The sequence below is a fragment of the Vidua chalybeata genome, chromosome 3, assembly GCF_026979565.1.
Source record: "Vidua chalybeata isolate OUT-0048 chromosome 3, bVidCha1 merged haplotype, whole genome shotgun sequence".
Taxonomy (NCBI): domain Eukaryota; kingdom Metazoa; phylum Chordata; class Aves; order Passeriformes; family Viduidae; genus Vidua; species Vidua chalybeata.
In genome coordinates, this window is record NC_071532.1 from 61,360,646 (window position 1) to 61,373,010 (window position 12,365).

The following is a 12,365-nucleotide window of genomic DNA, read 5'->3' on the forward strand; positions in this document are numbered from 1 at the left end:
AATATTTGGGAGAAAGGATGATAGGAGAGTGAGCCACTGAGCTGAGGCTGCTGAGGCTTTGGATGATGGGTGAAGTATCTGTCTGGCTGTGGTGTGATCCCCTTTGTCTGTGCCTCAGTCTTCCCAGCTGTTATTTCGGCATTCAGACATGTAAGACTTTGTCCTCATCCTTATAAACAGAGCTCTCCACACTTTCCACAGACGGGCTTAGCAGGTCTGATGAAACAATAACAAACCCTTGCCTCAGTGAGAACTGTCATATTAGAAGACCAGAACTTGTAAAAATTACCTCCTCTCATTCCATATATTTATGGATTAATGATGTCATTGGGTTAACATTTTCACCTTCTAAACCCTATGGAAAGCTGAACCTAGAAACCTCAATGATTTTTAGGGCTCTCCCAAATGAACAGATGAACAGATATGCTTAAGCATACCATCAGTGCAGAGCCAGTTTGCAAGCCTGAAAACCAGTGCTGCTTTGCTATTTTTCCCTGCCTATTCCATAGCACGCTGGAGAAGATGGGTTTCCTGGCTGAGCAAGGGGAGAAGAAGAGTACAGAGCAGCCAACAGGCTTGTTATCAGGGGCAGAAAACAACTCTAAGTCCACAACTATTCTTCAAAAGCAAACAAATACGGCAACAGATCATCCATAAAACGCAGTCAAAAAGGACTTCATTTAATTAGTGATATGTAAAGACTTTTGCATAGAAAAAAGGTTAACAAAGTAATGCATAAAAGACCGACTAGGTACAGTATTTTTAAAACAAATATTTTAAAGTATATTTTGCATAATGTTTAACATTTTCAATGCTTATTGCTTTCTCCACACAGCAGAGAAATCAAGTGCATAATAATACATGCTGTGTTTTATTTTTATTTTCTTTTTTTTTTTTACATAAAATCTCTAGTTCTTGACTGGTTGTATTAAAATACTTAGGTTATTTTAAGTCACTGTAATAAAAAAATGAAAGCAAACCATTTTATGCAGCACTAGTTATCTGGGTATTGACAAAATAATTTATTCACATCCCATTAATACATTCATTTTGGTTTGGAATCAAACCCACATTACAATGTTGGCATGTTAATAGCCAATTTAAAAATCGTCCCTACCATAACTTCATTCATACCCAGAGTGATCATTCTCCCAGATGCTGATAGTGAAAAGAAGAGGGATCTTGCACTGAATCAGCTAAAAGTAAGTGTCCAAGTACAGCTAAATAAGTTCAGTTGAACTCTTACAACACTGAATCTCTTGTATTGGCATGAATCAACTCTGTATCCAACTGTGCACACTTTCAATAGGTGGCTACTTCTGGGTGCATGACAAATTCACTGTTTGTGCAGATCGGAGCTAGCACCATGTTTAAGCCATAAAAATGGGTGCCTCAGGGCTCACAGGCAATGCTGAAACGTTCATTAATCCCAGCACTGATAAGATAATTGCTTTTGCCAATGCTATGCTAGACGTCACAATTTGGCAAGTCTGTACAAAGAAAGTGAACTAAGCGAGAACTAGGCCTGTCAAACTAAACATTCTTCCTCGGCAATCTTTTGGCTAAAAAAACCTCTCCCCTTCAAGAGCACGATCTGCCCTGGAAAAGTATCCTAGTTCTGAAGATGAATGCAGAATTTCACCTCTCTCCCATACCATTTCCATACCTGTGCAATGTTATTTGTTTTAGCAGAACACACACACACACATATATATTTATTTATTAATTTTTTCAATGTCAGGCACTTATGAAACTGGAACTCCTTTTCTAGCCTGGGGAGACCTCGTGGATGCAATCCCTCACCTCTCTGCCAAACAAGGATGCATAGCTGGAGAACTATTAGTTCTAATGTCTACACATTTCTATGTACGTTGCAGGAAACCTCTACATGCCGATATGGTGACACTTTTATGAAAGCCATTGCTGCTCCCTCAAGGTGCCTCCAGCAAGACAAACGGAGAAGAAGAAGAAAGTGTCTCCCCATGTCCTCTCCGACATCTGCAGTGAGGATAACCACGCCGCTCCTCGGTGGGCTCACCGGCACGCCTCAGGCCCTTCGCGTGAAGGCTGAGCAGGGAAGACATCCCAGTCCCGGGGGCTGGGCGTGGGTGCGGGGATGTCTGGGCTCGGGAAGCGTGAGCACATGCGCATGTGCTGAGAGGGAGAGGAGGGAGCTGGAGTGGGAAGAGGTGTGTGTGGCGGGGAGACTTAAAAGGCTCCAACTTCAGTCCCCCAGGGTCGGTAGGGTTTCGTGCCGCCCCCGGTGCCAGCCTGCTGAGGGCTGGCAGTGGCTGACACGGCCAGCGGAGGGGTGATGGCGGTGGCCGCAGCGACAGCAGCGGCGGCCGCGCTGGGTGGGAGCATGGGGAAGGTGCCGGTGAAGGAGAGGGGAAAGCTCTGGGCTGCAGCTGTGGCTGCTGCTGCCGCGGCGTGAACAGTGGCTGAAAGGGACAAGAGGGAGGTAGAGAGAGGAGGGACACAGGGAGCGATGCTGCCAGCGGAGGGGACTCTGAGGGCGGCATCGGCGTGGGCGAAGGTGGCCGTGAGCAGGGCGGAGCCGTGCGGGGGCACGTCCGAGGAGAGTCTGCATGGGGCAGCATCAGAGGCGTGGAGTCCATTCGGCTGCAGCAGAGCGGCCGGGAGGTGGTGGAAGGCGGCTGCCCAGTGGTGAGGGTGCAAGGGGTGGTGGTGGTGGTGGACCATGGAGGAGGTCATGGCAGCAGCTTCCCTCTGAGAAGCACAGGTGCTCAGGTGAGACACGAGTCTAACACGCAGGGGGTCGGATGTGTCGAGACCTTCCACCGAAGTCAGGTACCTCGCGACTTCTGTCAAGCACTCCCGGAAGCCGATGCTCATGAAATCCATGGCCAGGGAATGAACGTCAAAATAACCTGCAAGGGGAGGGCAAAATACGTGTTGAATGTGGAGCTGGCCAACCCAGTCCTGGCTCAGCCACCACGTTTCCTGTTTGCCATTTATGGGTTAAGATGTGCAACAGAAGTTTGTTCTCTGGTCTGTAAATCATCTCTTTGACCATCCCTGTAACATAATAGGCTGCAGTTGTTTATGCAGACAATATACAAATGAAAAGAAATAAGTCCATAAGACACTTAAAAAGATACATGATGCCTCTCCTGAAATTCCTCAGCAAGCTGCTGCAGTGCAGTGTTGATCCTGTATGTGTGAATGAGATGCTTATCCACACAATGAAACAGGCTGGAGATCAGAGAGCTTGCATGTACTACCCTGCCTTTTCTTCCCTACACTGGCATTCATCCTAATGCTTTCAGACTATTTCTTGACATTGTGAGATAGTTGTTGTAGCTGCTGCTGGGGTCCCATCTACTTCACAGAGTCATTAAGACAATATGACATACGATGTTGCTTAACTACAAACAAAAACCATCCTGTGATGACTCTGCACACACACAATAAAAAGCTTTACTGAAAAAGCGTTTTATGTAATGCCATCACTAATTTGGAAATGGAAGACTGACAGTCATATGGCCCATGAGGTATTTCAACAAACAGCAACTGGAGCTCCATAGGCTTGGGACAAAAAAGTGTTTGAAAAAAAAGTTTTATTAAATGCACATGAAAAGATACTCCCTTTCTAAAAGGGGTGAGCATAACATCTTGTGTTTAAGTGGCAGCTCTTCAACCACAAAAACTTATTCCACTTTTTGGAATTTTCCTATTTTAGTTTAGATGTTGTCTTCTTGGGGGAGTTATATCCTATCCACTCCCAAGTTGGCATGGTTTTTCCTCTCACTTTCAATGAAAATTTTTAGGTATGCATGACTGTGATGTGTGTCAGTATATAAAGATCAAGTCCCCCTCTTATGGTGGAATGTGGCAGCAAGGCCTTGTACTCTGTCATGAAATAATCTCGGCCTTTCTGAAAAATGCTCGCACTTTAGATGGCTTTTTTAATTTTAATCAATTTTCAGGCTAGACGAAAGTGTTTCTGCCACTGCATGCGCACATTACAGAATTAACTCAGGCACATTTATCTGTGTTGCTCCAAATCCCCTGCCCGATATACACTCCATCTTGCCAAATCACGATGGTGCTTTTGCTGCATGCCTACTTGCTCATCTGAACCTGAGTGAAACTCTGGCTCAGCCAGCAGATCAACGAGCGTGAGGAGTTGAGGGCTCCTGTCCACAAGTGCTGACTCCTCACAGCTTTCTTCCTGCCAGGTCCACTGCAACCAAAGGTTTGAGTGAACTCCTGAGAGACAAAGGCCAGGCATGCCAGGAGCAGTGAGATAGCAGGGCACCTTCTCGGGTGCCAGTCAGCCTGGCATGGGGACTGCTTCTGTGCTGGAGGCTCCAGGACCTCCAGCAGCTTCAGAGGGGCTGACGCACAGCCAGAACCACTTCCCAGCTCTGGCCACGAGTCAGCCAGCCTGGGAGTCCTGAGAGCACTCGGCTCAAGCCAGGGCTTCCAGGCCTCCCTCCCTCCGGACTGGAAGAGATGTGGGGGATGTGGTTGTCACCAGCTTCCCCTGAGTCTGAGCTGCTGGCTCTGTGACAAGCCATCCCAAAGCCCTGGTAATCCTGGCTCCCTTTCAGTCTCCTATGGTGGCCGAGACATGAAAACAGAGGCTCGATGAGATCTGGGACTCCCAGGCTCCATTATATTTTGATGGTTATCTTTTCCCGGTTTCCTCTTCACCAGCTTCCCCCTTTTAAGAGAGACTTAAAAATGTTGATTCTCATTTCTTTCCTAACCCAAGAACATCCTCCACCATGAGCACATGCCAGTGTTTTGTAGTGAATAGGAACTCTTGGTTTTACCTCATTTGTCCTGGTAACCCACCTGTGCTGCACACAGGCCACTTAAGCTACATGAACCCATGCAATAACCCAGGTGTCACTCACTCAAGATACATTTGTAGCTGCAATAAAACCACACTCAGTTCTCTGCAAGCAACTCACTGTTGACAAATCACTCCTCCCCTGTGCTTGCTTGCACCATCAGCAAAAAGCCCTGGCCTGAGGCCAAAATAATAACTCAATGTGAACAGGCGACCACTATCCACACCTGCGTTAGGGTGGCGGAAACGAGGAGTCTGCACAGGACCTGAGAGGCATCTGCCTGCCTGAGGCAGCTCTGAAAAGCAGAGAAGGGGCAGAAGTCATGTTGGGTTTTTTTTCCTGCAGTGCCCACCTCGGGATCTGTGTGCTGAGCGGTGGCCAACCCCATCTCGACTTGCCAAGTTCCACCCATTCCCCATCATGGATGTCCTCCTTTCTGTGTGAGGAAGAGGACAGTCCTCAATGCAGGGCAGTGTATGGGTATCAGGACTCATTTCTCCTTTCTGCAGTAATAAGTGTTTGCCCCTGGTGAAAATGATCAAACTCATTTTCTTTTCTGATACAAAAAAAACCCTCTGTCTCACAAGATTAATTACAAAGCTGGAAATAAATGCAAATAAAACAAATATTTACTTTAAAAATACTCTAAGAAATTATATTTAGAACTGTTAGCTAGATTGCAAAATAAAACATTAAGCAAGCAGGAAATGCAGGTTTAAACTTTGCCCAGTACTAATTCTCAAACCTCTTTTTCTTACAGTTTCTTAATCTGTGCAGTGAGATTACTCTTATCTCTAGGACAGAAGGAGCAGATAAAGTTGTAGTATTTGTGAAGCGATCAGGTATTATTGTGATGGGCCACCCACTGTGGATCATGGTGTAAAAGGCAGTTGCAGAAATAAGCCTGCATTGCCTCTTCCCACACCACAACACTTCATCCTTTCCTGCACTGCCACGGCTATGCCGGTGTCAGCTGGGGCAGGAGAGACATGGCAGCAGAAACCAACCAAGGAAGAGAACAGACTGCAAGACATAGGACTGCTAACAACATCCAGTTTGTACAACTGGAGCCAGAGACTGGGCTCCACCAACATATCGCTCTGTCCCGCAGCTCCCATCCCAGGCATTTCATCCCCTGCCCCACTTGGCCACCTGACCCGACCCATTTATAAAAAAATCCCCTGCATATTTTTTTTTGGGTGGGGAAGCCAGGGAAGGAAGCTTCCTGATAAATTACGTCTCCATTTGGGTTCACCTCCTGGCTGTCCTGCTGTCGGTGCAAACATTGGAGGGGTGGGAGCTGCTGCAGCTCCTCAGAGGAACAATGGAACAATGTGCAGCGTGATGTGGGGGTCAGGCTGGGATAGCTGAGCCACACATCGCATGGGGAGGATGAAGCGAAACAGCCACTTCCCTCAGCAGCCAAGCACTCTGTGCTCCATGCACCGAGGGAGACAGAGCTTGTGGAACACCAGCACACAACCACACTCTCAAAGAAGGCACCGTCACTGGGACACACAGAGGATTTGAATCACCTGAATACCGACTGCATAACCATGATCAATTCTGGCATTTCAAGAGCGTATCTTTAGCAACTAGAGTGCTTTCTCAAGTACTTTTTACATATATATATGTTAACCTTCTTTTAAAATTTTGTACATTTTCTGAGGAATCAAGAGACATGTCTGTTACCTGATGGGCAATAAAATTCCTTTCATCTCTTATCAAACAAGTTACCTATAAATTTTAAGCTTAAATGGACTCCTAGAAAAAACTCCTTAACACTTAGAAAAAAGGTATGTCAGCTTGGTATTAATTTTCACATTTAACAGAACACCAGCCTTTAACCTGCTTTCCTATAGCCATCTGCTGTTAGGCATGCACTGATTCTTAGCTGAGTTTTTTAATTGCTGCAAGGTACTGAGAGGAGCATAACTCAGTTATGCACTAAAAACTTTGGTAAAAAAAAAAAGTAAGAGAGAGAAAGCAGCAGTTTTATTTTCCAGCCTTTACCTATATGGCATAGTGGGTGACTGAAGAATCAGCTGGTTTCCATTACAACAATTCAAGGCATGATCACGGTTGATGGCACGAGACATGGGACCATGCTTATGGAATGCCAGCAAGTTTTTAGCTCCAAATAAGTTCCAAAATCATGACTACACAGAGCACCTCGTGGGTGGCTGAAACCATTTGGCCTCCAGCCTTGGGACTGTCAGCTTGCACAAGAGAGGTACGCTCGACTCCCGGCACTTGGCTGATCTAATGGGTCAGCGAGTGCAGCCACTGCGTCACGCCAGCAGCCATTAACAGGGAGCTATGCCGGCCTCTGACACACAAATATAGCATAGAAATGTGAGTGCAGAGAGCATTGCCTGCCCACCTGCTTTATCAGATACCTGGAGCTGCATAGAGCAAGACTGAGTTTTGTTCTGGTGAATGAGATGGTCTAACCTGGAACTGAAAAGTCTTTCCAGAACAAAGAAAATATTTAAACATAAATTAAAGTTCTTCTCTGTTCACTTCCTTCAGTATAGCAGCTCAATAATGAGGTTTAGCATCAGATTTTTTGCTACACAATTGTTGCCACAAACCTCCTGTTTATGTTTGGTGTTTGTGTATTTGTTTTGTCTCCCTGTGCAGATTTCAGTGCTCTTTGGAAACCCCAAACAAATCTCTCACTGGGCTGCCTGTGAATGAAGCCTTTACTCCCACAGTGTTATGAAAGCAAACACAAGCCCAGGGTCAAGTGCTTCTTTTGTCCCAGTAGCTCTTTCCCACGAGTTCAATCCTGCCATTAGCATTGATTTCCACTCTTTTAATCTGGAAACGCCTATCACAGCTCCTCAAAGCACTTTTTTTGATGAGATTTCCCCAAATATTAGAAAAAAAGATTGTTGGCTCCTTACCTTTCCCTCCTGTTGCCTGCAGCATCTTCAGATGATCCACTGTCATTTGCAGTATTTCCGCTTTTTCTAATTTGGCAGATCCCTTTCAGATAAGAGACACATATAAATAAAGGCTTACGAGTACTAGAAACTTTAATTTGATATACTTTCCACTGAGCTCAGCCTTATGGTTTCAATTTCCCCTATCATTAGGACATTCTCTGCTTAATTCTTTCGTGAGCATCTGCTTCCCAGGCTTGGTCTAAGGACTAATACCACCTCCCTAATTTCTCTTTATTAGGGCTATACCTCAGCACAGCTCTGGCCTTGAAGGTAGTGTAGAGATGACATCTTCAAGAAATGAGAGAAATTTGTTAACTTTCTGGACTTCCTTTTTAAGAACAAACACAAGTGGAGAGCTGGCAGGACAGATCTTTGTGGTTACAGATTAGGACCCTACTGCAACCTTACTTTTTGTGCTATTACCAGTAGGTGTCCCTGCGGACACACACCCAGCACTGTCCCTCTCTTCATGGCCTGTTAATTTGCAATGTATCATTTGGTTGCTGAATATTCCATTCTCATTTTTGGACTGAAAAAAAAATGCCACACAGTCCGCAATATTTTAAGTTAGTGAGAGGCCTACTTTGCAAGGACTAAATACTGTGAAAGAGTGTAGCTCCTCTGTCAGCAAAAATCTTTTCTGACACTAAGAGTGGCTCACAGAGCTACAAGGGATACTTCAAAAAGTACAAAATAGAACTCAAAAGATAGTATTAGTATATCAATGTATAAATAAAACTATTTTGCTTGGTACGATTCCCTTGGATATCTGGAACACACCGAGACAACACAAATGTTATTCCAGTGCAAGAGATCATCTCTTGGCATCAGTTAAAATCAGGGCCGTGCAAGCTGCAGCCACCAGTGGATCACATCTTGCAACCCACTTTTTTTTCTCTTAGTTATCATTTGGGCCACCTCACTGTCTCGGCCAGCTTCAGCCAGGTTGCACATTTTTGAGTTGGGCAAAGCTTACCCGGCGCTGTGCAGCTGTGCTTCAGAGCGCTCATCTCTGCCACACTTGGGAGCAGCACGGGGGCTTGGGGAGGGAGGGAGGCGGAAGCGAAACTAAACCTCCAACTTGGAAACTCCAGTGAGCTGAATGTCAAGGAGCTGGGCAAGAACTGATGACTTTGTCCTTGGCATATTGTGGGAAAATGGTGGGACTTTCTGATTCAAATACAGAACATGCTCATTTTTATGGCGGTGGATTTTTTTCAATCTGCTTATTGCTTTCAACGTACCAACGTTGATGTGCGTGTGAATGTTTGGTCAGAATTCTCCATTTTACATGAAGCTATATCCTGTAGTTTTCTCAGACTTCATCTTTTCCATAGACACAGCACAAGCCGTCTCAGTGAGAGTGACTAATAGCTAAAAACTGCATGGTGCTGGGTAATTTCCAAAGGCTCTGTAGGACTTGTTTTATAATGTTTGTGGTTTTCAAGAAATAAACAATAAAATGGCACAAACAACTGTTGTCTCTTGCCCCTGTTTATCTAGCTGAAAATATCCTTGTCACTGTTTTGCCAGAACGAACGTAAGGGCACAGTGACAAATACCAGTTACTAAAAATCATACTGCAGGTGACACAAGTGATGCTCTCAACCAATACTTCGAATTTATTTGTTTCAGCCGGCTTTTGCTCAGGCCAGGGATGAAATAGGCCTAACACGGTGCAGTGTTTGCCACGTTAGTTACCACTTATATTCAGCACCTCCCAATCCCGCTCTCAGGTTTTACTTTCTGGGTTTTTTTATTTTACTATTAGGAGGCAGTCAGGTTATTTATTTTCAGATGTTTCATTTTTATTGAAACATAGTGTCAGTTGCACATATCCATAGATCTTCAGACACTTCTAGCAAAACAGGAACAAGGCTGAATATTGAATCAAAGCCCAAAAAATAAAATTCAAGATATGGAAAAAAATTAATCTGGATGGAAAAAACCGAAATGCCTTTTTTTTAAAGTTTTTTTTACAAAACATTGTATTCTAAGCGCTTGGTCTGTAATTTCATGACCAAGGAGCTGAGCCAAAATTAACTGGATCCTTCCAGACTTCCTACTAAATACTTTCTCACTGAAAGTCTGCATATATCACTGACTTCACTAGCTGACAAACATGGGCCTATTCCACTTCCTAATGCACTGGTTCTAAAGAGTAATCTTAAAACATGAATAATCCAGACTGTCTGCTCCCTTTTCAGGAAACTACACTGATTCGCTTGCAACAGAAAGTATAGATTGGAAAAAAAGGTCTGTTAAAGTAGCAGCAAAGTAAATTATATTTAAAGATTTAGACAGAAGGCTAATTTACGTACAGGTTTGGGGAGTTGTGTTAGGTTTGTGTTTTTTTATTTTTTATTTAATATGGAGTAAAGCACATTTTTAACAAAACCACTACTGGAATTCATCGAAAGAACAGGGGCAACATGAACACAGTTACCCTTAAGGGAAAAACAAGCCAAAGAATGGAAATGTTTTTCAGCCTTATAATGAATTATGTTTCTAATAGTTTTGCCACAACAAAGCATTTTATTGAAATGCCTGCTTTGTGCCAGATCAGGACACATACAGTATTATTTTAATGAGATTTATGAGAGAACTAACATTGCCAGATGAGATACAGAATTTATATGAAAAAAAAAGCTTACTTGTTTTTCAAACGCAGTTGGCACAAGCCTCCTCAGCTCTGATAAACTGTTATTTATACGATCACGGCGCCTTTTCTCTATAATCTATTCACAAAAAAACCAAAACACATTAAGTTTATATACATGAAGGGCAAAATCACAGCACACATGCAAACTGTCAGATGCAAAAATAATTAAATGAAACATACCCCTCTTCTTTTCTTTCTAGCCATGATCTGAGATGTTGTTGTTGGGGAATTTGATCGAATGACAGAACTATTACTTTGCCTGCAAAACAATAAAAAGTATGTCAGGTGTTGCACAACTTGACACTGCTCTTTGAAGACACCTTAGGTCACCATGTTACATATGCATCGTCCCTCTAATGCCATTTTCAATGCTTTTAAGAGGTCCCTTGCATTGCACAGTGTTTTTGAAGACAGCAATGCATTTCAGTTTTGACTGCCCCAGCATACATTTTGAATTGACATTCTGAATTTTCCAACACTCTGTTGGAAATAAAGTCCTTTTCTGTAGACGGTTCACTATCCAGCACAGATTTCATTTTCTTTGCATATAAGGTCCTGCCTACCAAGTACAGGCTGAAGAACCAGGCCCAAATCCACATGAACCATCTCGATATGGCAACAGCAGTGGTAAGTGGACATACCCGATGACGCAATCTCTGCCAGGCCTGCTGGGTTTTGACGTTGCTGCCCATTGCTACACAGTCAGTAGATGGTCAAGTATGATGCCAGGTCCTCAGCCTGGCTCTGTTGCATTGTCCAGGATCAGGAGCAGAATTCAAAATCTGCTTTTAAAACTATACTACCCACGAATATGAAGTTGCTCTTATTTCATCATGAATGCGAAAAAAAAAAAATCAGTATATTTTAATACTTATTTACCTACTGATGAGAACGAGATAGGGCTCTGGTGCATGAACCTCCAAATTGGCAGGAGGAGACCAGAAGCCCCTCAGCGTGCCCAGCCCGACTCTCCCTGGGCAAACACCACTGCTCGCCCTCGGCTCGCATGGCGGGTCTGCTGAAGTTCAGCTGCTGAGGATCCCTGCTTACTTTCCACGGCTCATTTCCCACTGGCGCCGGTTTCTTTAGGTTGTTCGGCCTGATCAGGAGCGATTTTGGAAAAGGTCTGATTGCAAATGGCAAATCAAGCGGAGCTAATGAACCGCAGCCTGGTGGCTCACAAAGCTACCGGAGTGCTGCGCGTAATTTCGAGGCTCGGGCAAGTCCAAGCGCGGGGCTAATTTTTTGGGGGGGGGCTATGAGCGAGCTGCCAGCTGACCTGGAGGGGGACATAACACCTCTGACCTCGGGGGGCCGCCGCCCCCCCTACCCCCATCCCAAGGGAGTGTCCGGGTCTCCCCCTCGCCCTGCTCCTGCCCGGGGCACATCCCGGCCCGCGCCACCGACGCAGACGGCGGCCCCGGGGTTGCCCCACTTACCCCGAGTAGTTGTTCTCGCTACCCACGTCTATCGTCTCGTCCATATCGCTGTCTGAGGTAGTTTCCTCGCAAGGTCGCTTCATCGTGTGCACGGCGCGGGGACAAAGATAAATAAATCCGGGGGGGCTCCGGGCACGGCACAGCTCGGCACAGCACGACTCCGCGCAGCCAGCAGAGCAAACCCTCTCTGAGGCGCTTTCCCACGCCGCGGCACAGCCTCAAGCCCGACGGCCCGCCCCCGGCAAGGCCCGCCCTGCCGAGGGTGACGGGCGGGGGCCGCCCACCGCCGGGGCGCGGAGGCGTGCGGAGGAGCGGGCGGCCGCCCGCCCGCCCTGCGGGGGCCCCGCCGCCCTCGGCTCACGGCAGGCGGGGAGCGGAGCCGGCACGGGGCCGGGGAGGGAGGGGTACGGGGTTCCGAGCATCCTCAGAGCTCGCCCTGCGGGGAGACGGAGCAGTTCTGGATTCCCAGCCCTCCGATGCTGTCGGACGA

General features: G+C 45.8%; 1 protein-coding gene across 2 annotated transcripts; it reads right to left on the minus strand.

Moving 5' to 3' along the window:
• Positions 1–647: 647 nt before the first annotated feature.
• Positions 648–12,150, minus strand: HEY2 (hes related family bHLH transcription factor with YRPW motif 2). Of its 2 annotated transcripts, none has more exons than XM_053939030.1 (5): positions 11,876–12,150; positions 10,617–10,695; positions 10,429–10,512; positions 7,733–7,814; positions 648–2,891 (listed from the first exon to the last, which is right to left on the minus strand). In XM_053939030.1, exons 1-5 carry the CDS (start codon positions 11,956–11,958, stop codon positions 2,209–2,211), a joined length of 1,011 nt encoding a protein of 336 aa, XP_053795005.1. In that variant the 5' UTR covers positions 11,959–12,150; the 3' UTR covers positions 648–2,208. The 2 variants fall into 2 exon arrangements, with proteins under 2 accessions (XP_053795005.1, XP_053795006.1); XM_053939031.1 differs by lacking the exon at positions 11,876–12,150 and adding an exon at positions 11,316–11,417.
• Between the last annotated feature and the right edge of the window lie 215 nt (positions 12,151–12,365).